Below are 24,005 nucleotides of genomic sequence, written 5' to 3'. Positions count from 1 at the left end.
CACACTTTCACTTTCTGTTTGCAAAAGTTGTCACATTCTCTCTTTCTGTGTTCCAAGAATTCTCTCTGTGATCAAACATTCTCACATTCTCTTTTTCTGTGTGCGTACTTTCTCATATTCTCTTTCTGTCTGCAAAAATTCTCACATTCTCTCTTTCTGTGTGAAAAAAATCTCACACTCTCACTTTCTGTGTGCAAAAGTTGTCACATTCGCTCTTTGTGTTCCAAGAACTCTCACATTCTCTCTTACTGTGACCAAAAATTCTCACATTCTCTCTTTCTGTGTGCAAACATATTCACATTCTCTCTTTCTGTGTGCGTACTTTCTCACATTCTCTTTCTGTGTGCAAACATTCTCACTTTCTGTGTACATATATTCTCACATTCTCTTTTTCTGTGTGCAAAAATTGTCACATTCTCTTGGTCTGTGTACAAATATTCTCATATTCTCTCTTTCTGTGTGCAAAGATGAACGATGCCATTGGTTATGAGATTCCTTGGGTCTATTTTGTTTCCCTGGTCATCTTCGGTTCATTTTTCATCATCAATCTTGTATTGGGTGTGTTGAGCGGGTAGGTAAATTGATATAGTACATCATGCAGCAATTTAGTTTCATCTTAACATTTTGTTTGTCTGGGTGTGTTCAGAGAGTTCTCTAAGGAAAGAGAAAAGGCGGTGGCCCGCGGTGAGCTGCAGAAAGCGCAAGAGAGTAGGCAGATGGAGGAGGACATGATAGGCTACATGGACTGGCTCATTGAGGCTGAGGATGTGGATGAAGAAGGAAACAAACGTTAGTTTGTTAAAGTGCATATTTGCAAACTTGATTATGAACATCTGTCACGAGCTTGTGTTCATCTCCAAAGGAGCTGCTATTGCCAAGAAAAAGATGATGAAGAAGTTTGGTTGGTACAAACACAGCGAGGATGGAGGTGGTACGTCTGTTGTCCCTCTACATTCTTTTGTTAATCTCACTCTGTGTAACAGCCTCTACTTTCCATTAGAATCTGATTCGGATGATGACATTGCATACCTCGATGACGACAACGGCTGCTGCGCTTCTCTTATGTAAGATATCAAATTAAATGTCAAGAGTGGACATATAAAAATGAGTTGTCCATCCTCCTCTCATAATCAGAAGAGAATGAATGCATGTTAAAAGGGGACTATGATGATTTTCCTATTTTTTGACTTAAAAATGTTACAATGTTGGATACTCGTGTTAAACCATACTTGAGTGTAAAATCATAAGATTCATGTATATGGGAGTGAGCTTTAATTCAGTTTTGGATGTCTCATCATACATTGTACATATGTGTTCCTCCTCGTACATACTGTTTCGGTTATGATGGCCTCCTCCCCCTCTGTGAGCCAAGAATGTTTTCTGCGTTATTCCTTCTCGTCTAATTAAATAAATATTTTCATTTTTATTTGTCCATTACATTTTAAATCATACTCTTTTGTAAAGATGGGCCACTACGAAATTGAATTTTCCGCTAAACTCAGATGGTAAAAGACAGTGACATTCCTCCATTGTTTGAGGAAGCCCAAGAGGAGGTAAGCTAGAGTATTATTTTTGATCTATTTGTGCACAATAAGAGCAATATGCAGTACATAAATGCAGATTTTTTTAAGGCAGCCTTGAATCGATCTGAGAGTGGGGAAGTGGGTGAATCTATATAATGTTTATCAAGCTTATTTTAAACCTGGAATGAAAAAATAAATAGCATTGATCTTTATCTTCAAAATATACTTTTAACTGTGTACATTTTCAAAAGATACATTGTGATACTTTTGGACAAGCGGGAGCAGTGGGTTTCATTTGAATGTAAGTGAATGCGTCCATACAAAAACCTTTTGCAAACAAACACCAGAGGAGTTTAGAAATAATTTTCAAATTGAAACAAATTCACTAAATCATATCCAATATATATTATACACACCACAAGGTATTTATGTAGATCAAAATGATCCCAGGTCCCCTTTAAATACTAACAAAGGCTGTCTGAGCTGGACCATCATGTCAAGTCATTGTGATTAATCATTATTTCCACCCAAGTAGGTGATTATGTGCAGCAATAATAGTTTTGAACAGTTTTTAACCATTACTACAATTTTTGCTTATATTAATCACTAATCTCACTTGTTTTCCAGGGCCAAGATGATGGCCAATAGCTTCTGGTAAGATCCTCACACAACCTACACATTTAGCTTTTTTTTTCCATATTTACATGCATTACTTTAGGACATTGAACATCCATTATATGTTTTGCTATTTTAAATTGTAAGTGTTACAATTTTATCAAACTGAAGATAGAAGGTGCAATCCCAAACTATCAACATTTTATCTGGTGGAGGTGTCACATGCACATGCAATAAAACATAGTACTTGATTTTCTCTCCAGTGACCAGTTGTGCCAGTTGAACCACACGTTCAGGAAAAACTGCCGCGTGGCTGTCAAGACCACTAACTTCTACTGGCTGGTTCTTCTTCTGGTTTTTCTCAACACAGTGGCCAGTGCTTCAGAGCATTATGGGCAGCCAAAGTGGCTCACAGAAATGCAAGGTAAGAAACCCACTCTTCTCCCATTATGTTTGAGCTCTGTGAATTAATCGAGTCTTTCCTCAGAGCGAGCCAATAAGGTCCTACTGCTGCTTTTCACTCTGGAGATGCTGATGAAGATGTACGCCTTCGGGTTGCAGATATACTTTATGGCTCTCTTCAATCGCTTTGATTGCTTTGTGGTGTGCGGTGGAATCCTGGAAACATTGCTGGTGGAATCAGATTTCATCCCGCCTATTGGCATCGCAGTGCTGCGCTGCATCCGACTGCTCAGAATCTTCAAGATGACTCGGTGATCCCTTGCGCTCACAGACTGCTTCGAGCATTATTGGAATCTTGATTGATCATCCTTTCTTGTTCTTTCCAGGCATTGGGCGGCCTTGTCCGACTTGGTCAACTCTCTACTCAACTCTATGAAAGCTATCTGCTCCCTTCTGCTCTTACTCTTTCTCTTCCTCATCATCTTTGCCCTCTTGGGTATGCAACTGTTTGGGGGCAAATTCAACTTTGACGAGACACAGATGAAGAGGAGCACTTTTGACTCCTTTCCTCAGGCTCTGCTCACTTGCTTTCAGGTGAATTCATGCAGAAAAACAGTGCACTTCTTTTGTATGTTTTATTGTGATTCAATTATCCACCCTGGTCTCTTTAGATCCTCACTGGAGAGGACTGGAACGCTGTGATGTATGATGGTATCATGGCGTATGGAGGACCAGTCTTCCCCAACATGGTGGTGTGCATTTACTTTGTCATCCTATTTGTCTGTGGTAACTGTATCCTTTCCTGGTATTACTTGATTAACTCTGTAAAGAAAACATAAACCCATATTTTCAAAATAGAGTTAGCTTGACTTAATTTAATGTGTTATCAGACATCCTACTCAATGTCTTCTTGGCTATTGCTGTTGACAACTTGGCTGGAGGTGGTGGACAGAGTAAAGTAGAGTAGGTTTGAAACCTCATCGTGCATTATTGATTATTCATATGTGAGTGTTTAGAGAATTCATGTTTTTGGCTTTTCAGAGAGAAAAAAGATGATGATGAAGACTGGGATGAGGATGAAGAGAAAGAAGATGAGGATGCAGGGGTAATAAAAACAACTTTATTCAAGCCAAAACACAAGACTAAACTGAAGGACTAATTTACTTCTGGCTTGCAGAACGAGGACGACGATTGGCAGGAGAATGAGGAGCTAAGAGCCATTGAGGGACTGGAGGGTAAGTGGTTTACAAAGTTTGTGTGGGGCCCTCATACATTTTATTCATTCAAAATACCATAATCAAATATGGAGGTGTGTCTTAATGCTGTTCCTGTTGCATTTTAAACCAATCTTCTTCAAACCTTTGAGATTTATTGTCGCAGGAATGTAAAACAAAAGTATCTGATTTTCAAATCCCTGTTGATTATCCATTCTATCTTATCCTTACTTTTAGTGGCGACACATTTTGCAAAAACACACAGGCAGTGTTAATATTGCATTGAGCACTATATTTATTTTTGACAAAACTGGAGGTCAAGAGACATGATTTTCTTCTCAACTTTCTACGAGTACAAATTATCTGTAGATCTACTTCAAACCTCCAAAAATAATTTCCATTTGTATGCTATTGATGAAAGTATCAAACTTGAGGAAGCTTTTGTCATGTTTCTTTGCAAAACATTTTAATTGTTTTTCAGAGCGCTAAAAGTAACATGCCAACTAGTCTGTTGGCATATTTGAGTGACAATGAGGACGGTGTATATGTAGTAAATATGCATCAGCCAAGCACACACTCTTTTTACAACATACCACCCGATTGTTTTGGTCCGTAAAACATGATGCCTTACATATGTTCATTTTACCTCAATCCTTCCAAATAATAAATAATTCCTTATTTGTCATCAAAGGAGTTGCCCCATTAAAGCCTGAATTTTCTGGGCCTAAGGAAAAGATTGTGCCCATCCCAGATGGAAGCTCCTTTTTTATTCTTGGGAAAAAAAATTGGTAAGTTGTGACAACATACCACTTTTCCCATTGTCTTATTTCTTATTTTGGAAAAATGACATCTTTCATTTTGTAGCTTGCGAGTGGCCTGCCATAACCTCATCCATCACCCCTACTTCACCAACTTCATCCTCATTTTCATCATCCTCAGCAGCATTTCTCTGGCTGCTGAGGATCCCATCAAATCCCACTCATTCCGTAACATTGTAAGCAAACATCAGCATCTCATCTCAATGTCATCACCGTCATATCCTGCTGATGCTAACTTTGTTATTCTCAGGTGCTGGGTTACGCTGATTATGTTTTTACTTCAGTTTTCACTGTGGAGATTGTATTGAAGGTAACTGCTGCCCTCAAAGCACCATAAGTACTGTATAAGAGCAAGGAAAGTGTCTGACTTCATGCCTTGTGCCGCGTAAAGATGACGGTGTATGGAGCTTTTCTTCACTCCGGTTCCTTCTGCAGAAACGCCTTTAACCTTCTGGACTTGTTAGTGGTCAGTGTGTCGCTCACGTCTTTCTTTCTTCAGTAAGTAAATCAGTTGTCTACTGAAAAGCGTTAAATATCCAGACTTACCACAGCTCATGTGACTGTTTCTAATCCAAACCCATTTTTGTTCCTAGCTCAAGCGCTATCTCTGTGGTGAAGATTCTCAGGGTGCTCCGTGTGCTCCGACCTCTTCGTGCCATCAACAGAGCCAAGGGACTGAAAGTAAGTATAATGCACTGTACAGTAGTACCTCAACTTACAAGTTTAATTTCTTCTGTGACTAAACTCATACCTCAAAACTCTCGTATCTCAAATTCATGTCTCCCATTGAAATAAATTGCAATCAATTTCATCGGTGCTTGCCCCCCCCCAAAACAAATTTGAACATGTACAAACCTTTGATAGGAAATACATTCTAAAAAACAATACAATATTATGAAAAACAATACATAAGACGGTTCTACTAAAACTTCATTAGTTTTAAGAAGTATTGTAATAATAATGTACAGCATTTACTTTTGAGAGTGGACTTCTACAATATTTCCATCCAGCTGCTTCTCCGTCAAACGTATCAGCAGCAGTTTTTCTCCATATTTATTTGGCTAAAAATCATATGGCCCATTTTTTGGGTGGATCTTGTGTGAGAGGAAGAGGTGGGGGGATTAATCCTTTTGCAATGCAGTCGGCTGAAAATGATTAAATGCTCCACTCTAATGAGCAACTGACACTGTAGTCAAACTTGGAATTGCCACAAAACACATTTTAAGGTATTCAACACTCTACTGTCATCTGGCGGCTAAAGCGGATAGTGAACCCCCCAATTTGTTTCATTTGTCAGGTAAACCGTGGGGCCATATGAATCCCCTTCCTGATGTATTTTAACATTATTGGCAGTTTTTATGACAACTTTTGCTTCAATGTAGTGCATTCTAGCAGTACTAAGCTTGTACGTCTTCGCCGAGTAGTGTTTTTAATTATTTCTTTTTTTAACTCAATGAAGACAATGCGTTTCTTCTTTTCCTTCACACTTAGGTTCTTCATTCCAATGGTTGGAAAACAACTTGTATTAATCACTAGTTATAACCTATTGTTAGTAAGTAAGATCAGATGTTTTGTGTCTTACGGAGTTTACTTTGACATTTGCTAAATCAACTAATGGCGGCAACAATAGTATCCCAACTTTTTGCTTGCAACTTAATAACAATGAGCTGAAAGACAACTCTTATCTCAAAACACCCTTAAATTAGGGCATTCTTAAGTTAAGGTACGACTGTTTTCATGTTTAAAACTGTAAGAACAAGCTTCAACTATCATCCAACTTATTTCTACACCATTGCAATCTACAATCACAAAAGAAAATCCTCTGACAGTGTCCATCATATCAAAATTTGTGAAAAAACAAAAATAACAACAAAATATTTTTCCCCAAAACTTGATTTCTTCTTGTATTTGATCTTAGTTGTGCAAGTGTACCTGAAATTACGGCTCAGGACTGTAGTATTTCTAAGTAGTGTTTTCTGTCTGTAAAAGAACGTGGTACAGTGTGTGTTTGTTGCAATCCGCACCATCGGCAACATCTTGATCGTCACAACGCTCCTTCAGTTCATGTTCGCCTGCATCGGGGTGCAGCTTTTCAAGGTTTGTTCCCTCTGAATTCAAATGTCCTTATCTAGGCTGTCAGTGAGAAACAATCATTGTTTTGTTTTCGTGTTTCAGGGCAGATTCTACAGCTGCACAGATGAAGCCAAACACACTCCCGATGAGTGCAAGTTAGTTTTTTTTTTAGTTTTTGTTTTGTTTAATCCCCACGAAACAACAGAACGGATCCTCTGTATAGAGCGTTTATGCGGACTTGCTATAAAAGCAGACATAGGCCTGATTCTCTATTTCAAAGCAAAAGCACTATGATGGTGCTCTCTAAGACGAGATTCAAGATGTTTGTCATGTGCACAGCAGAATCTCTGAAATTATACCATTGCTAGTTCCCTTCAATTAGATTAAGTTGATGAAAATATATAAAACAAAACAAATATAAATAATAAAAGAAATGGAAAAGTACTTGAGAAAACATAAAAAAAAACATTTAAAAAGATAGTCTATATGAGTTCTCTTGACATTAGACAAAGTAAAAGAAGAATACTGCAAATATTATAATGCACATAGATGTAGGCTTCATTTTTTCAGGTATTACGGGTTGCACAGTGTGGATGACAGCTGTGGGATTCAAAAATAATTTGATAACACGTGTCAGATCTCCCCTGCCACGTCATTTTATGTCGCCCACCAAAGACTTGCGTAAATGAAGCACTTTCTGGCTAAATGTTTTTGTTGTTTAAATTTTGGCAGAAAAAAACCATACTGCGTGTCATTGCATATTTTCTAAACTTTAAAATATTATCTGATCATGCAACAAAATTTGAAAAAAATGTTTGTGTTCCATTCATCCATTTTCTACCGCTTATTCCCTTTGAGGTCGCTGGGGGCGCTGGTCCCTAGCTCAGCTACAATCGGGCAGAAGGCGGCGTACACCCTGGACAAGTCGCCACCTCATTGCAGAATGTTTGTGTTCCATCCATCCATTTTCTACCGCTTATTCCCTTTCGGGGTCGCGGGGGGCGCTGGCGCCTATCTCAGCTACAATCGGGCGGAAGGCAGGGTACACCCTGGACAAGTCGCCACCTCATCGCAGGGCCAACACAGATAGACAGACAACATTCACACTCACACTCACATTATCAAAAATAATTAAATATCTGCTTATCACCCTAATTTACAATTTCAAAGCAAGATATCCATCAATATGTTGGTAAAAAAATATATAATATTGACTTTGCAAGTTGTGTAACAAGGCCATCTCTCATTTATAGTCATATTTATTTACAATTACATGCAGGCTTTCTGAGGGCATCCATAATTGCGAGGTGACCCTCAATAAAAACGAGTTGAGACCTGTGCTTTAGATGGTTAAAGTTGCTGAGGTCAAAGGTCATATTGGTATATATGGGGATGACTAACAACATCAAACATAACTGCTGAGTGGTGGAAGGGGACAGAGGCTTGCCAAACACACTGTTCATAAGAAAAGAAAATATTCCAATGTCTACATTTTCTTCTAAATGTTAAATACATAAAAGTTTGTCCAAAAGTGTACCACTGTTGTTCTGCACTCCAAAAACAGTTTCGAGCAGCTAATCAACCTAAAATCTAATTGCAACACCAGCTGCTATTCGATAGTGTTCAAAAAGTCTGGATTTTGCAGGATATCTTATGTTAGATGCTCAGGATAGCAAAGTGGAAAATATGTAGGACTATTATCTGTAGTTTCAATTTGATTCAAGAGGTCTGAGGTCGCTGAAGTTCTCTCATTTCATTGCTGCTAATCAGTTTGCAATAACTCCTCCCATCAGCTGCCACCATTATCCATTTTCCTTTCACCATTTCAAGAATTATTCTAGAACTATTACTAATGATAACAATGCATCATTTTTAGGGGAACGTTTGTGGTCTATAAAGATGGGGATATGAACCATCCAATGGTGAGGGAGAGGATTTGGGAAAACAGCGACTTCAACTTTGACAATGTGCTGATGGGCATGCTGGCTTTGTTCACAGTGTCCACGTTTGAAGGATGGCCACAGTAAGTCAGAATCTCAAGCTGGTGTTCTGTTCATTCTTTACATTCTGGTCTTCTACTTTGTGTAAAGGCTCCTGTACCGGGCAGTGGATGCCAATGCCATAAACCACGGCCCTATTTACAACTACCGAGTGGAAATCTCCATCTTTTTCATCATCTATATCATCATCATCGCCTTCTTCATGATGAACATTTTTGTAGGTTTTGTCATCATTACCTTCCGAGAACAAGGAGAGGCTGAATTCAAAAACTGCGAACTCAACAAAAACCAGGTCAGTTGACCAGTCATATTGTTTTCAATTTAAAATACATTAGATTTGTTTGAACGTCAACCTGTTTGTTTTTTTTTCACAGCGCCAGTGTGTCTACTATGCTTTGAAAGCTCAACCGATAAAAATTTACATTCCCAAAAATCCCTCTCAGCTCAAATTCTGGAGGATAATAAACTCCAGCCAGTTTGAGTACGTCATGTTTGTGCTGATTCTGGGCAACACGCTCACCTTGGCAATACAGGTACTCTTGTCCAGACATATTCACCAAATACAATCATTCCATTATTCTAAAATAAGGTTTTATATCATTTTTAGCATTATGAGCAGTCCAAATACTTCACTTCTGTCATGGACATCCTCAACATGATCTTCACTGTGGTTTTCACCATTGAGATGGTCATCAAGTTACTGGCTCTTCGTGTGCATGTGGGCTGTCATCTGTTGACCAATGAAACTAAAGAGTTTCTGACACTCACAGAGCTTTTCTTTCCCTTTGTAGCACTATTTTATTGATCCATGGAATTCTTTTGATGCTTTGATTGTTGTGGGAAGCGTGTTGGACATTGCAGTCTCAGAGTTCAGTGTAAGTTAATTCACTTTTCCGAGAGTGGCTGTTAAAAAATATTCTAGGAAATACTATCCAGTTGGATTACTTGAACATAACTGCAATTCTTGCAAAATGTTAGGTCTTTCTCGTTTAAGGCCCTATTCTGCCATGTGCTTGCATGAAAAAAGCTGTACATTCTCCCCCTCAACTCAAATGTCAACGCATGCTTCCACCCAAGATGCGCACTCTGGGTTAATTGTGGCTGTTCCCAGTCAAATCTCGCCTACCGTGTATTTTCTTATCGACCTCAGTACTTTTGCTCTTATGCGCTTCTGACACTGGAATAAATCCCAGAAAGGTGAAACATGATATTGCACTCGAAGTTTGGGTGTAGTGCACATCACACATAATAAAATGATATAAGAAACTTCCAGGGAGCTGTCAAATCTATTTTGATCGCTTCAATTTGAAACACTTGGTTACATTAATTTAGCTGAGGATAAAAACACCATAATGCTTCTCTGAATTGACTGTCGAAAACCAAATTGCACATCGTCTACCTTCTGTGTCTGTGCATGAGTGGATGACAAGGCAAATGCGACTACGACATAATGCGGGGCAGTCATGTTTGAACATCCTACAGAGACAACACACAGCATTAGTATTTAAACTCTCAGCTGTCACGCTCCCCTCGTAAGCACAAGCACATAAAAACGTTCACACACACAAACTTCCTGACGCACCACAGCTTCACAAACCGTGGTCCATCCATTTTCTACCGCTTATTCCCTTTTGGGGTCGCGGGGGGCGCTGGCGCCTATCTCAGCTACAATCGGGCGGAAGGCGGAGTACACCCTGGACAAGTCGCCACCTCATCGCAGGCAATCCGTGGTACCAGACCAAATTATCTACACACACTGCATCACATGACAACACAAGTACACGTGACAAGCATTGACAGGATTGATACGACTATTTCAAATTCGAAATGTTATCTTTTTCTTGGATTTCAATGACATTCAACAATGTTATTAAAACTCCATGTTCTATTGATTTCACACAGTCAATGAATAGGCGTCACAATAAAGTCCACCTCATTAGTTATAAGCTCACGTAAAAGAACACTTCAGGGTAAGTGGGACAATAGAGCCCCGAGCTTCCTGTGATAAAATGTGGTTGCAAAAAATGGCAGAAGTTTCTTTATTGGGGTTGCTTGGTAATAGAGCTCTGCATAATTCAAATTGTCTAAGAAAAAGACAACCTGTTTTTTAAGAATCGATTAATTCATCTAATTTAATATGTGATGTTTTAATGGCATATATTGGTTCAAAGTAGACAACATGGAACTTGCAAGCTTATTAACAATGATGATTGACCCAGTGACTACCTAATGTCTTCATGTATCTGCATTTTGACCATGAAACAATTTCCAGTCTTTCCACTGGGACATTAATTGGATAGCATTTTTTAGCATTTAACCTGTATTCAGACAAAAAATTAACCCAAATGGCACAGCTATACTTTGGACCGAGGTGGGAGTGGTTTGCTGAAAGACTCCCAAACATAGTTTATTGCATGTAAAGAGTTCAATTTTGTTCTTTGGTTCTGTTTTTTGTTCACTGATCCTTATCAATGTCTCCCTTTTCACTTTGTCAATCCATGTGGATGTTTACCCAGGGAGGAGGAGGTCACGGTGAGGTGAGATGGCCATAGACTCTGTTTCTGCTTCTGGACGTGTAGATGTTCAAGCGTTGTTGTTTAAAAAGTATTTTTCTTGATTTATCTTGACTTCAGGGAAAAGGTGAAAGTGGCAAAGTTTCCATCACATTTTTCCGTTTGTTTCGAGTGCTGCGATTGGTCAAACTGCTCAGTAAAGGAGAAGGCATTCGAACTCTCTTGTGGACTTTTGTCAAGTCGCTCCAGGTCAGTAGAACATAGAATGGAATATTTGGAAATTAATGTACTTTCTTCTAATTGTGACATGTTTTGGCATAGGCTTTACCATACGTTGGTTTGCTCATTGCAATGATCTTTTTCATCTATGCTGTGATAGGCATGCAGGTGAGTCCCTGCAATAATTTGATCCAATGAGAACACATTTAACCTGGAACAACAACTGATGTTCACTCTGCTTGCTTCCTGGTAGACATTTGGGAAAGTGGCCATTGATGATGACACACATATCAACAGAAACTGCAACTTTCAGACTTTCTTCATGGCTGTTCTGGTGCTATTCAGGTGACGCTTCATTTGTTTTTACGTGTGTTAACCTTTCTGCATGCCTATTAATTGTACCTGTTTTCAGTTACACGCCTACATTTCTCCTCTAATTGTTACATTGAAAAAACTGCCATTTTCTCCTCATAGGTGTGCCACTGGAGAGCAGTGGCAGGAAATCATGTTGGCGGCATTGCCCGGAAGACGCTGCGACCCAGAGTCAGACACGGAGCCTGGTGAAGAGTTCTCCTGCGGCAGCAACTTGTCTTACATCTACTTTATCAGCTTCTTCATGCTGTGCGCTTACTTGGTGAGTAAGGTCAAGCATGATGTCTTGAGGTCTACATTTTGTTCCATGAATCACTATGGCTTTTTGTTTAAAGCTTTTGCATTTTGATTCCCAGTGCAGCGCCTGTAATTTTATTCAACACACAAAGAATGAAATCACCAAAAATTATTTGCAGTTGGACTCTAATATGATATAATACAGTTAAACGTTAATAGCCCCATTTCGGTCGTTAATATTATTGCTGTGACACGTTAGGGGCTATAGGGCTGACTGCCGCCTAGTAAACATTGTATTATAGGCGTCCCTTGCCACACCGCGCTTCCAAGTTTCAATCTTGCTCGTAAATGTGACTGTGTGGGTATTATTTCATGTCTAGAGGGCTTTCTTAATGCTAAATAAACCTATTTAGAAAGCTGTTACCAGTTTTTTTTTTTCTAGCAATAAAAATACTTCATTTGTAATTAGTTGTGCAGAAATTAATTCACCACAGTCAGTCCCAAAAACAATTAACAGCAATAAGCGAGGATTTCATTCAAGCCAGAGTTTGTGCAAAAAAGACACAAACAACAAAAATGTATTTTAAGTATGTTTATAATTAAATGTTAAGAAATAATGTGCTATTATTATTGTACAAATTAAGTAAATATTTGTATTGACAATAAATACCACCCTTGCAATAATTATGGAATCACTAGCATTGGAAGATGTTCATTCAGTTGTTCATTCTTTCTCCAAAGAATTTTTTACAGTGTTTGCTCTATGGCAAGATGCATTACAATGTCATCTTGAAAAATTATCCCCAAACATCGCTTCGACTGATGGAATAGGAGAAGTGTTCAAAATGTCAATGTAAACTTGTACATTAATTGGAGATGTAATGATAGCCATCTCAATTATACTATTACCTGACATGCAGCCCCATATCATCAATGACTGTGGAAATTTGCATGTTTTCTTCAGGCAGTCGATTTCATAAATGTCATTAGAACGGGACCAAACAAAAGTTTCAGCATCATCGCCTTGCCCAATGCAGATTTTTCACTGAATATGACTTTCATCCAGTCATCCATAGTCCACCATTGGTTTTCCTTAGCCCATTATAACCTTGTTTTAATGACGGCTTTAATTTGGCTATTCTGTGTTAAAATCCCATATCCTTTTGGCGGTTTCTTACAGTTCTGTCACAGATGGTGACTCCAGTTTCCGTCCATTTGTTTTCCTATTTGTTTTGCTGTGAATTTTCTGTTTTCAAGACATGTTACTTAAAAGGGAAGTGCACTTTTTTGGAATTTTGCCTATCGATCACAATCATTAGGGGGAGAAGAAGACAAAAGTTTTTTTTTAATTTGGCATTCCAATATGTAAAACTCTGCTCGTTCTACATAGCTAGCAATGCAGCTAATGGGAGCAATAAATTATACTGCTAAATCACTTTAAAAATCAACAATACTCCATTTACGTTCCGTAACCCGTATACCGTATTTCCTTGAATTGCCGCAGGGCATATAGTATGCGCCTGCCTTGAATTATTGCCGGGTCAAACTCGCTTCCCAAAAAAATTAGCGCATGCTTAGTATTACCACCTGGTCAAACTCGTGACGTCACAAATGACACTTTCCCTCTCATCATTTTCAAAATGGAGACGGCTGATTTCAATACCAGTAATTTGAAATCGCATAAAGGGAAGAAGATTAAGAGCTATTCAGTAGGATTTAAGGTCCAAGCTTATATCACACTCAAATTTTTACTGCATACCTTGATAAGCGCAGGAGTGAGAGGAGGTTTTAAATTAATTAGCGCCCCGGCGGCAATTCAAGGAAATACGGTAATAACCACACTGTAGCAACATCATTATTGTAAGAGCGAACAGTGAGGAACTCTCTTTCTCGCGTACGAACACCAATCTATACTGACTGAAAAACATGAACAATCATATTACAGTATCTGTAAAGTGTTAGCCCAAATTTTATATTTTTTTGTACACAGTTAACCAGACGACGTATGTACTGTAGTTGTAATAACACGCATGACGTGCTGCGTGTATCATAATCAATATAAAGTGTGACTCACCCGATGGATAGTTGTCAGTTTGGTCCAGCTGGCCAGCGACGTTTTTTCCAATTAATTATAGGTAAGCACTCCATTTATGTCGAAAGAGCTTGGCTTCAAGTTCCACATTTGCAGCTTCGAGTCGATTTTACATCACTCTTATCTGCTTCTGTCTGCGCCAACGTTTTACCCTGTTCTTTGTGCTGGCTTCTAGAAGCAGCAGTTAATCCCTAGTTCATTCAGCTTCAAAAAGATAAGGTTGTGACTCCTCATTTGTCCAAAAAAAGTAATCTTGGTTGTTTATTACCAAGTCTGCCATGATTAGTAGACACACAAGCGCTTTGTATCCGGAAGTAAGAAAACACTGGAAGTTGGACGTGCGCTGCTGTGGAAACAGAAATCATTGTGCGAAAGAAGTCACTCCCGGAAATGATTAAAAGATCAAAATACAGTAAATATTGAACATATTCCATATTGTTATGAACATGTCTGTTACTACATTATATATAGACTTGCAGTGTGTACACAAAATGTTGATGGAGGGCTTTGAAGTTGTCTTAGAAGGCTTTGAAGGCTAGAGTGGTGACTCCCATTAGCCGCATCTTCCAAGCGTTTTTTTATCATTTTAATCCTAATAAAAAAGACCTGTTCTTGTCTCTCATAAATTTGCAAAATTCCCCAAAAAGTGTAGTTCCCCTTTTTAAGTTTTCTGTCTTGATGCCTTGCTTTTTCCTTGGTCTACCAGTATGCTTGCATTTAACAACCTTCCCATGTTGTTTGTACTTTATCCAGATTTTAGACACAGCTAACTATGAACCATCAACATTTTTTGCAACATTGCGTGATGATTTACCTTCTTTGATAATCTTCTCCTTTATTTCAATTGGTATATCTTGTGTTGGAGCCATGATTCATGTCAATCCACCGAGTGCACAGCTCTCCAAGGTGTGAACACTCCTTTGTAACCAAAGATTTATGAATGGATTTAATCTGAAACTGGTGTTATTCTTAGACATACAAAATTTACAAGGGGAATTTTTTTTAAATTATTTCCTCAGAAATGAGTGATTCAATTTTTTTTTTGCACTCTCCTTGACCTAAAAGTTACATTTTTACTGACTAACACAATTTATATTCTCGATTTCTTTTAATGTTTCTTAAAGCCAGAATGTTGCCATTTCTAATGATTATAGTTTTGTGTCATGGCTGTTGCCTGTTTTTCTAGAAAATGAAATAATTGTATAAACACCCTTCAAGTCTGTAGGTGACACCATAATATTTGCCAGGGGTTGTAATCACGTATGAACAATAAACAAAAAGACTACATTGACAACTACAATTTAGTTCAATATGCTGAGATACGCTCCAGCGACCCAAAAGGGACAAGTGGTAGAAAATGGATGGATGGATGTGTAGAGTTTGCATGTTCTCCCCGTGAATGCGTGGGTTCCCTCTGGGTACTCCGGCTTCCTCCCACTTCCAAAGACATGCACCTGGGGATAGGTTGATTGGCAACACTACATTGGCCCTAGTGTGTGAATGTGAGTGTAAATGTTGTCTGTCTATCTGTGTTGGCCCTGTGATGAGGTGGCGACTTGTCCAGGGTGTACTCCTCCTTCCGCCCCATTGTAGCGACCCCAAAAGTCAATAAGCGGTAGAAAATGGATGGGATGGTCTAAGGTAATAGAAAAGTGTTTAGTATCTTCTCCCGTGAAGCCAATTCAGAACGGCTTTATTTCGCTCCGGCATTTATTGAAATCGAAAAAAACATAAAGTAATGGGCAAAAACTATGAAACCTTCTTTAGATATTCTCTCTTTGGGTAAAATGTTTGGCGACAACATAAACTTAATTAATACAGTTGTTTTAGGAACTCAGCCAAAAATCTGTAATGATGACTGCTAAATTGGAAATGACTTTTATGAGCTGTATGGGATGTGGTAGATGCTACTGAAACAAATTAAAACTATTACAATGGACATGTTGACTCTGTGTGTATGCCGGGGGCTGGCCTTTTTGGCACACAGTTTTAAATGTATTTTCATGTTTGTTTCTCTCTTTTTTGCAACATATCTATGCTTTTCCTTCTGTTCAGATTATCAATCTATTTATTGCTGTCATCATGGACAACTTTGAGTACCTAACAAGGGACTGGACTGTACTTGGTACTCACCACCTGGACGAGTTTAAAAGAGTTTGGTCGGATTATGATCCAGAAGCCACGTAATAACTATTTTTCTTCACATGTCCTGTACTGTCAAGATGCCATTACTTTTCTCGCCGTGTGTGTTTTGTTCTCTGGCAGGGGCCGCATTAAGCACATCGATGTTATCACTATGCTGCGGAGAATTCAGCCACCTCTTGGTTTTGGGAAACTGTGTCCTCACCGTGTTGCTTGCAAAGTAAGTTCTTGTACCTAACAGATAGTATTCTTCATATTTGGCTTTGGAAAAGATTTATATATCCTTTCTGTGCACACTTCATCTCAGAGGTTGGTTTCTATGAATGTTCCTCTGCACCCTGATGGGACGGTCACCTTCAGCGCTACCTTGTTTGCGCTAGTGCGAACTTCCCTAAAGATCAAGACTGAAGGTTGTATTTTTTTCTCACCACTCACACATGTACTTATTCAAACTTTATGCACAAGAATTGGATATATTTGCTTTTTTGTTTTTTTTTAGGGCCCATCGATCAGCAGAATGAAGAATTGAAGCTCATCATCAAGAAACTGTGGAAGCGGACCAAGCCTAAACTCATAGATGAAATCATTCCTCCCCCTAGAGGTATACTAAAGTATTGCAGGACCATGATTGAATTACATTTCTTCTCATGCTATTCCAACTCTCTTGCTTTTCTAGGGGATGAGGTGACCTGCGGCAAGTTTTATGCCAGCTTCTTGATTCAGGACTATTTCAAAAAATACCGCAAGAGAAAAGAGAGAGAAAGAAAGTCTAAAAGGAAGGACAAAGCTGCTTCTCTTCAGGTAACCAACCTGTTACAATGTAAAAAAAAATCAGATTTTCCAATTACCAGCCATAAACTGAAATCTATTAATGAAAAAGGTTGTTGTACATAAAAAAAAACTTGTGAAGACACATTTGTCACTTTAAGGAATAGCTTAAAATTGCCGCTATATTTACTGTAGCTTTATACCAGGGGTGTCAAACTCATTTTATCCCAGGTGCCACATGGAGAAAAAATCTATTCCCACGCGGGCCAGATTGGTACAATTATGGTGTGATAACTCCAAAATAAAGACAACTTCAAAATTGTTTTCCTTGGCCAAGAATAGAACAAATACACTCATTTACCATCATTCAATATTAAAATTATAATATAATGAAAACAATGATCAAGAAGACACCATAACAACCTAAAGGTAACACAGTCCTGAGTTCCATCTTTCGATTTGGAGTTTCCATGTTCTCTCTGTGACTCCGGCGTCCTCCCACCTCCAAAGACATGCACTTGGGGATAAGTTGATTGGCAACACTAAATTCACCCTAGTGTGAGTGTGAAGGTTGTCTGTCTGTCTGTGTTGGCCCTGTGATGAGGTGGCGACTTGTCCAGGGTGTACACCCCCCCCCCCCCCCCCCCCCGTTTCTCCAATAGGTACAAGCGGTAGAAAATGGATGGAGAAATGGATAACTAAAAACGTAACCAATGTGAACATGGTAGATTTAATCATAGAATAAAATAGAACATCCAACAATTTTAGAAACACACATTTTTACAATGGAGTTCAGGGTGCATATCGTGCCGTCAACAAACTGCGAGCGCAGCAAAGAAATCTAACTACAGAGATGATGGTCATGTTGACTTTGCATTTTACTGTTTTGTTATTTTTATCTGTTGAGTGGATAATTTACCATGAAAAAGGTACTGAGCGTTGCTACAGCATTAGTCTGTTGCCGGCCACAATCTACGCTGATGGGAGTAGCAGCAGTCAATCCAAATGGCAATTAAAATCAGCTGACACGTTATCTTTAAACAGTGTCATGTGTGACGTGGGTTACACTTGAATTACTATTGCGACATCGAGTGGACACATTTAGAACAGCAGTTTCTTTCTGTGGGGGGGTGACAGAGAATTTAAGGGGATACCTTTAGTCAAAAAGTGATTTATGACCCCTCATAAATCAATGATGTATGACCCCTCATAAATCAAAGGCCAATGATTTATGAGGGGTCAAGTTCAAAGGTAAATGATTTATGAGGGGTGAAGGTTAAAGGTCAAAGTCAAAGGTCAAAGTCAAAGGTCAGGGTCAAATGTCAAGGTCAAGTGGGTGTGGCTTACCCGGAAGAGGGTGGAGTTAAGACCTGCGGTGGGAGTGGTTAAACCAGGAAGAGGGTGGAGTTTTAAACAGAAAGAGGGCAGAGTTAAGACCTGCGGTGGGAGTGGTTAAACCAGGAAGAGGGTGGAGTTAAGACCTGACGAGGGAACAAAGGAGGGTTCAGTTTTTTAAGAAAGCAATGTCATCTGAGCAGCATGTGACCAGCCATTTGACAGTTTAAATGTTTACGATCGTTTGAAACAACTTCCAGATTTCGATGTATTGATGGCTGGGAATGTTACGTGTGGAGATGTGGACACGCACGCACTTCACACACGCACACACACACACACACACACGCACACACACACGCACACACACACACACACACACACACACACACACACGCAGAGGAGGGGTACAAAAGGGCGGTGTAAGGCTTAGTCATTATTTGGAGCTTTATACGTTAGCGTAAAGACTTTGTTCGATTCGGTCATGATTAGTGAAACGCCTGTGTCGATTTATAAAAATAATAAAACTTACATTGACGCTCCGCAAAAAAGTCGAGTGTTTCTAAATCGTATTCAGATGCCGCCGACCGAGTCTTTGCGTGAGAAATGGGACTTGGAAGCGTACGGGATGGAGGGATCTTTTGGATTTGTATTCAGATACGAAATGGGTGATATCTGCTTATTTCAGCTAAAAGAAAGAAGAGACGGAAGCCCTTTCTCGATATTTTCATCGTTATCTACCGTGGATTGGGAAGTTTTTGTTACGTGTGGAGATGTGGACACGCACGCACTTCACACACACACGCACACACACACACACACACACACACACACACACACACACACACACACACACACACACACACACACACACACACACACACGCAGAGGAGGGGTACAAAAGGGCGGTGTAAGGCTTAGTCATTATTTGGAGCTTTATACGTTAGCGTAAAGACTTTGTTCGATTCGGTCATGATTAGTGAAACGCCTGTGTCGATTTATAAAAATAATAAAACTTACATTGACGCTCCGCAAAAAAGTCGAGTGTTTCTAAATCGTATTCAGATGCCGCCGACCGAGTCTTTGCGTGAGAAATGGGACTTGGAAGCGTACGGGATGGAGGGATCTTTTGGATTTGTATTCAGATGCGAAATGGGTGATATCTGCTTATTTCAGCTAAAAGAAAGAAGAGACGGAAGCCCTTTCTCGATATTTTCATCGTTATCTACCGTGGATTGGGAAGTTTTTGTTACGTGTGGAGATGTGGACACGCACGCACTTCACACACACACACACACACGCACGCACGCACGCACGCACGCACGCACGCACGCACGCACGCACGCACGCACGCACGCACACACACACACACACACACACACACATTCGTACGCACACATCGTTAAGACCAGAAGAGGGGACAAAGGAGGTTTCAGTTTTTACTGACCAGCCATTTGACAGTTTAAATGTTTACGATCGTTTGAAACAACTTCCATACCTCACGAAAACATATTTAAACAGATGGAGAAACTATCGCAGAACATAGTACTATGGCCAGCCATTTGACAGTTTAAATGTTTACGATCGTTCGAAACAACAGGTCAGTTTGGGGACAAAGGAGGGTTCAGTTTTTACTGACCAGCCATTTGACAGTTTAAATGTTTACGATCGTTTGAAACAACAGGACACGCACGCACGCACACACGCACACACACACACACACACACACCCCATTACCTCTGCTATACCACGTTATTAGACAATGGTTTAACTCCGTTTAAGCATTTAAACGTTAAAAGCATTGCACGTGTACGACGTTGTAATACTATTTTTTTTTACCAGCCGATGACGACGAAGTGAAAGACGAAGAACTTTGTTTAAACGATCTTACAAAGTTGGAAGATGATTATCGAGGTGTGTTTAAACCTTCAAATTATTTAATATTATGTGTATTCATTATTTTGTTTCATAGAGGAATTGCCGTAAGATCCTAACGCGATCGTTTTAACACAATCGCAGTCTGGTGAGTCAAATGATTCTCATTTTACAAGAAAAAAACATGCGGTATACAATACATATATACATATATTTACTTACAGATTTTCCGTTTACATCTCCGGCTCGCTCGTCTCCCTTAACGCTGGCGGGTCCGTCAACGGCCGTTCCAGGCAGAGGAGAAGGCTTGATTGCGCCAAAGACTCCAGACATCGAATCCTTGCTCCGAGGGGAAATCATCGAAAACGACGGTGAATGTCCGACAGGCACCCGCTGTAAGTTTTTCTCGTTTTCTGTAAGCTTTTTAAGATTCTCAGGAGCTTTAAAGAGCTCCTCTCACTCTAATGTCTTTCGCTCAAATGAATTTCGCGCCTAAGGGGAATGGGCGGGGACTGATTCCGGAGGTGGGCGGTTGTTTCCGCCAAGCAACCTTCTGGTTGAAATGGAGTGTGGACCAAGATGGATCCCTACTCTATATTCTTTTATTTAACCCAATGTTTTTTAAATACGTGTATAATGCTTTATATCCTATGTGTTGTGAATTCCATCCTACAATATCTTCCAAGGAACCCAAAGAAATGTTACCACACCTCCCGCTTTATTTATTCTATAGATTGCCTGAACTATTTCATAAACTAAATCTTGTCTTGTTTCTGATGCTATGTTTTTTTAATGCTCATCAATGCACTGTTGGACTGCGAGCACACAACTGCTTTCCTTGCTTTGTTTTCCTCTATCCAGTTAACTGCCATATAAATTGCTACCAATTCCCCCGTAAAAAACAGATAGTTTATCACTGATTATTTTATTTAATACTATGTTTCCTTGTGGGATAACTGCTACAGCTCTTACCTTTATTTTATTTTTTTTTTATAGTTTTTGATGCATCCGTATATATCATATCTCAATCCATTTTTCTATCCGGTAACTATTTAAATTTCTATTCTTTAGTAATTGCATGTTTTCTTTTGGGTTATCAAACATCCACGGCGGTATTGCAGGCATTGGTACTGTAGGACTAACTTTAATATTGTCGATTTTAACTTTATTACATATGTCTCCTATAATCCACCCAAAACTATTCTTTTTTGTTTTCTCTTTTTCTTGGCAGTTTGGTAGCACTGGACAAGTCGGATATCCTTGCTTGGATCCTTTTAAAGTTGCCCGATAAACTGCTGAGAGTTGATCTCTCCTCTTGTCCAAAGGTTTTTCGTTCATTTTTACTTGTAATACTGGCACTAGGGTTGATGTAGTAGCTCCACAACATAACCTTAAAGCCTGTGACTGGATCCGGTCTATTTTCCCAAGTCATGTTTTTGAAGCAGATTGGTAAATAATGCATCCGTAATCAATAACAGATGGAATTAAAGTTATAAATATATACATGTATTGTTTTCAACGTTAACCTATCAGCCCCCCAATCATTACCCCTCAAAGCCCTCATTATATTTAACACCTTTTTTACTTTTTCCCCTTTTTTTTTATTTTCCGGAAGGAACACTCCTGAAGGAATAAATAAAGTACTATCTAATCTAATCCAATCAAATCTATTTTGCTGATGCGGGTTGACTAGTTCATATTTTTATCAAACCATATTCCTAAATATTTAAATACTTGTACCTCTTCTATATTTTCACCTTAGAGTTTTTATTTGGAGCTTGTTTTGTACTTTTGTCTTTGTAAAATGTATGACTTTTGTCTTTCCAACAGAGAATCTTAAACCTCAAGCCGTTCCCCAGTCTTGAACATTATTTACCACTTTGTTAGTTTTTTGATTATTTCTTTTGACTCTAAATAATATACTAGTCTTTCATTAATCTTTTTTTTTTTTCCATTACTTTCCCCAAATTTATAATTTCCTGCCTCTTCCGGGTCTTACCCTGACTTGCATATTGGAATTGTTACCGCTAATTTTCCCCTCTGCCGGTCATTCTCCTTCTTCATATATCCTGTCATATCATTTCAAGACCACTTCTTTGACGATGCTACCTAAGTTTTTGATCATTTGATAACCCGCTAGGTCTTTCCCCGGTGACGTATTTTTAACCTTTTTCAAAATTCGAACCATTTCATTCAAAGAAAATGTCATATCCATAGTGTTGGTAAAGCTATTATCGTTGTCTTCCATCATTTCCCCAATATTTAAACTCATTGTTTTTCTCTCTTTTGTTTTTCCACATTTCTCAAATTATCATTACTGTGCACTTTAACAAATGTTTTTGCTAAAGGTTCTGCTGTTTCTTTACCCGTGACTACATCTTCTTTAATAAATGTGGCACATCAGCCTCTTTACCCTTCATTCCTATCTTTACGAATCGTTATATATCCTTTTATTATAAAGTTTAATTTTGGCTTCAGCCCTGTTTCTTGAATACAAATTATATGTGGTTTAGTTTTCATATTTTTAATATATCCCTTTAATTCATGTTCGGTTGCTATCAAACTTCTGGCATTCCACCGGACAATTAACAGGGTGTTGGAATGTGGTAACATGACTCCGTCACGTCTACTCTCCGTAGTACAGCTTGCACCCGGTCCCAAGATAGTTCTTTCAACAACTTTGCTGCTGCTTTGACAATCATTTTGATCTTCTCAGTCTTATTTTTTACTTTCATTTTGTATCAAAGCTGAGTTGTGCTGTCTGGTTTATTTTGCAAATGAACCGACAGAACATGATCATGTACAAGACTCGCCTACCCACAATGCACTGCAGCCCAACGCTCCAGGTCGGATGTTTTTTCGGGGTTCATGGAGAGATGCGGTAAAGAGTGGTAGCCAAGACACACGGTCACACACGGTCACACACGGTCACACACGGTCACACACGGTCACACTCGGCAATTATTTTGACCTGGGGAGCAGATTTAGAGGAAAAAATGTGTCTGGGGGGCCGGGATATCTGATTTTCAGGTACAAAAAACTTCACAATGACACAAAATAAACACAACAGTTAAACCTCACACTAAAAACAAGACATTGACTTGTACGTTCAAAAGACAGAATAGAACAAGTCAAGACATGCAATGCCATCTACAAAATGTTATGTAAATGTTAGTCATTACACACGCGGCTATGGTTTTGATGTATTTGTTACAGACATGTTTACGTCAAGTAACATCACATGGTTCCATTTGCACCTTTCAACAAATCTGAAAAGGAATATTAAGAAGTAAAACTTATATTTAATCCTACCTCTTCTCCGAGCACACGGTGACTGTACATACGGGTCGAAAAATGTTGACCTAATTCAGCATTTCTCAAAGTGTGGGGAATAGAGACATGACAGGTGGGGCGCGAGGAAAGGGAGGAAATTTCACTTTAATTTTTATTTTTTTTTACTATGCTTTCATTTTCTATACACACTGTAAATCACTTTGTGATTCTGTCTGTGAAATCCGCCGTATAAATAAATGTAAATTACTTATTTTTCCTGTAGGCTTTAAATTTCTCGGCAGGAGCGAAAGTTTGACAGACATAGCAACAGTAACTTTTGCAGGCGGGGCTAAGAGGAACAAACTTTCGCGCGGATGGGTAGCAGGCTAATGTGCTGACCACAATTACACAAAATGGATAAATTTGCAACTCGCACCTCAAAGGTCTGCGGAGAAACAAAAATATGACGGGTCTAATCAACCAAAAAGTCAACCTAAAAGAAAATATGGCGAAGGGTATCTTGCTCTTGGATTC

The 24,005-nt window shown here is 39.1% G+C and overlaps 1 protein-coding gene across 1 annotated transcript in view; it reads left to right on the top strand.

Annotated features, from left to right (window-relative positions):
• Positions 1 to 24,005, top strand: part of cacna1fa (calcium channel, voltage-dependent, L type, alpha 1F subunit a) — a 59,196-nt gene that overhangs the window by 14,669 nt on the left and 20,522 nt on the right. The window contains exons 9-42 of the mRNA XM_061904097.1: positions 468 to 571; positions 647 to 789; positions 863 to 931; positions 1,001 to 1,064; positions 2,151 to 2,177; positions 2,402 to 2,562; positions 2,626 to 2,851; positions 2,927 to 3,134; positions 3,212 to 3,332; positions 3,431 to 3,503; positions 3,582 to 3,645; positions 3,718 to 3,775; positions 4,446 to 4,542; positions 4,619 to 4,748; positions 4,823 to 4,882; positions 4,964 to 5,070; positions 5,166 to 5,253; positions 6,562 to 6,669; positions 6,748 to 6,800; positions 8,522 to 8,668; positions 8,736 to 8,937; positions 9,020 to 9,178; positions 9,253 to 9,363; positions 9,437 to 9,520; positions 11,162 to 11,182; positions 11,279 to 11,407; positions 11,480 to 11,545; positions 11,631 to 11,722; positions 11,852 to 12,011; positions 16,134 to 16,261; positions 16,344 to 16,440; positions 16,528 to 16,630; positions 16,720 to 16,821; positions 16,897 to 17,021. Of these exons, the coding sequence (XP_061760081.1) occupies positions 468 to 571; positions 647 to 789; positions 863 to 931; positions 1,001 to 1,064; positions 2,151 to 2,177; positions 2,402 to 2,562; positions 2,626 to 2,851; positions 2,927 to 3,134; positions 3,212 to 3,332; positions 3,431 to 3,503; positions 3,582 to 3,645; positions 3,718 to 3,775; positions 4,446 to 4,542; positions 4,619 to 4,748; positions 4,823 to 4,882; positions 4,964 to 5,070; positions 5,166 to 5,253; positions 6,562 to 6,669; positions 6,748 to 6,800; positions 8,522 to 8,668; positions 8,736 to 8,937; positions 9,020 to 9,178; positions 9,253 to 9,363; positions 9,437 to 9,520; positions 11,162 to 11,182; positions 11,279 to 11,407; positions 11,480 to 11,545; positions 11,631 to 11,722; positions 11,852 to 12,011; positions 16,134 to 16,261; positions 16,344 to 16,440; positions 16,528 to 16,630; positions 16,720 to 16,821; positions 16,897 to 17,021 (3,687 nt within the window). The remainder of the gene's footprint in view (positions 1 to 467; positions 572 to 646; positions 790 to 862; positions 932 to 1,000; positions 1,065 to 2,150; positions 2,178 to 2,401; positions 2,563 to 2,625; positions 2,852 to 2,926; positions 3,135 to 3,211; positions 3,333 to 3,430; positions 3,504 to 3,581; positions 3,646 to 3,717; positions 3,776 to 4,445; positions 4,543 to 4,618; positions 4,749 to 4,822; positions 4,883 to 4,963; positions 5,071 to 5,165; positions 5,254 to 6,561; positions 6,670 to 6,747; positions 6,801 to 8,521; positions 8,669 to 8,735; positions 8,938 to 9,019; positions 9,179 to 9,252; positions 9,364 to 9,436; positions 9,521 to 11,161; positions 11,183 to 11,278; positions 11,408 to 11,479; positions 11,546 to 11,630; positions 11,723 to 11,851; positions 12,012 to 16,133; positions 16,262 to 16,343; positions 16,441 to 16,527; positions 16,631 to 16,719; positions 16,822 to 16,896; positions 17,022 to 24,005) is intronic.

Source organism: Nerophis ophidion, linkage group LG06 (genome assembly GCF_033978795.1).
Source record: "Nerophis ophidion isolate RoL-2023_Sa linkage group LG06, RoL_Noph_v1.0, whole genome shotgun sequence".
Lineage (NCBI taxonomy): Eukaryota > Metazoa > Chordata > Actinopteri > Syngnathiformes > Syngnathidae > Nerophis > Nerophis ophidion.
The sequence above is the reverse complement of the archived record's forward strand: the minus strand, read 5'-3'. Positions and strand labels throughout refer to the sequence as shown.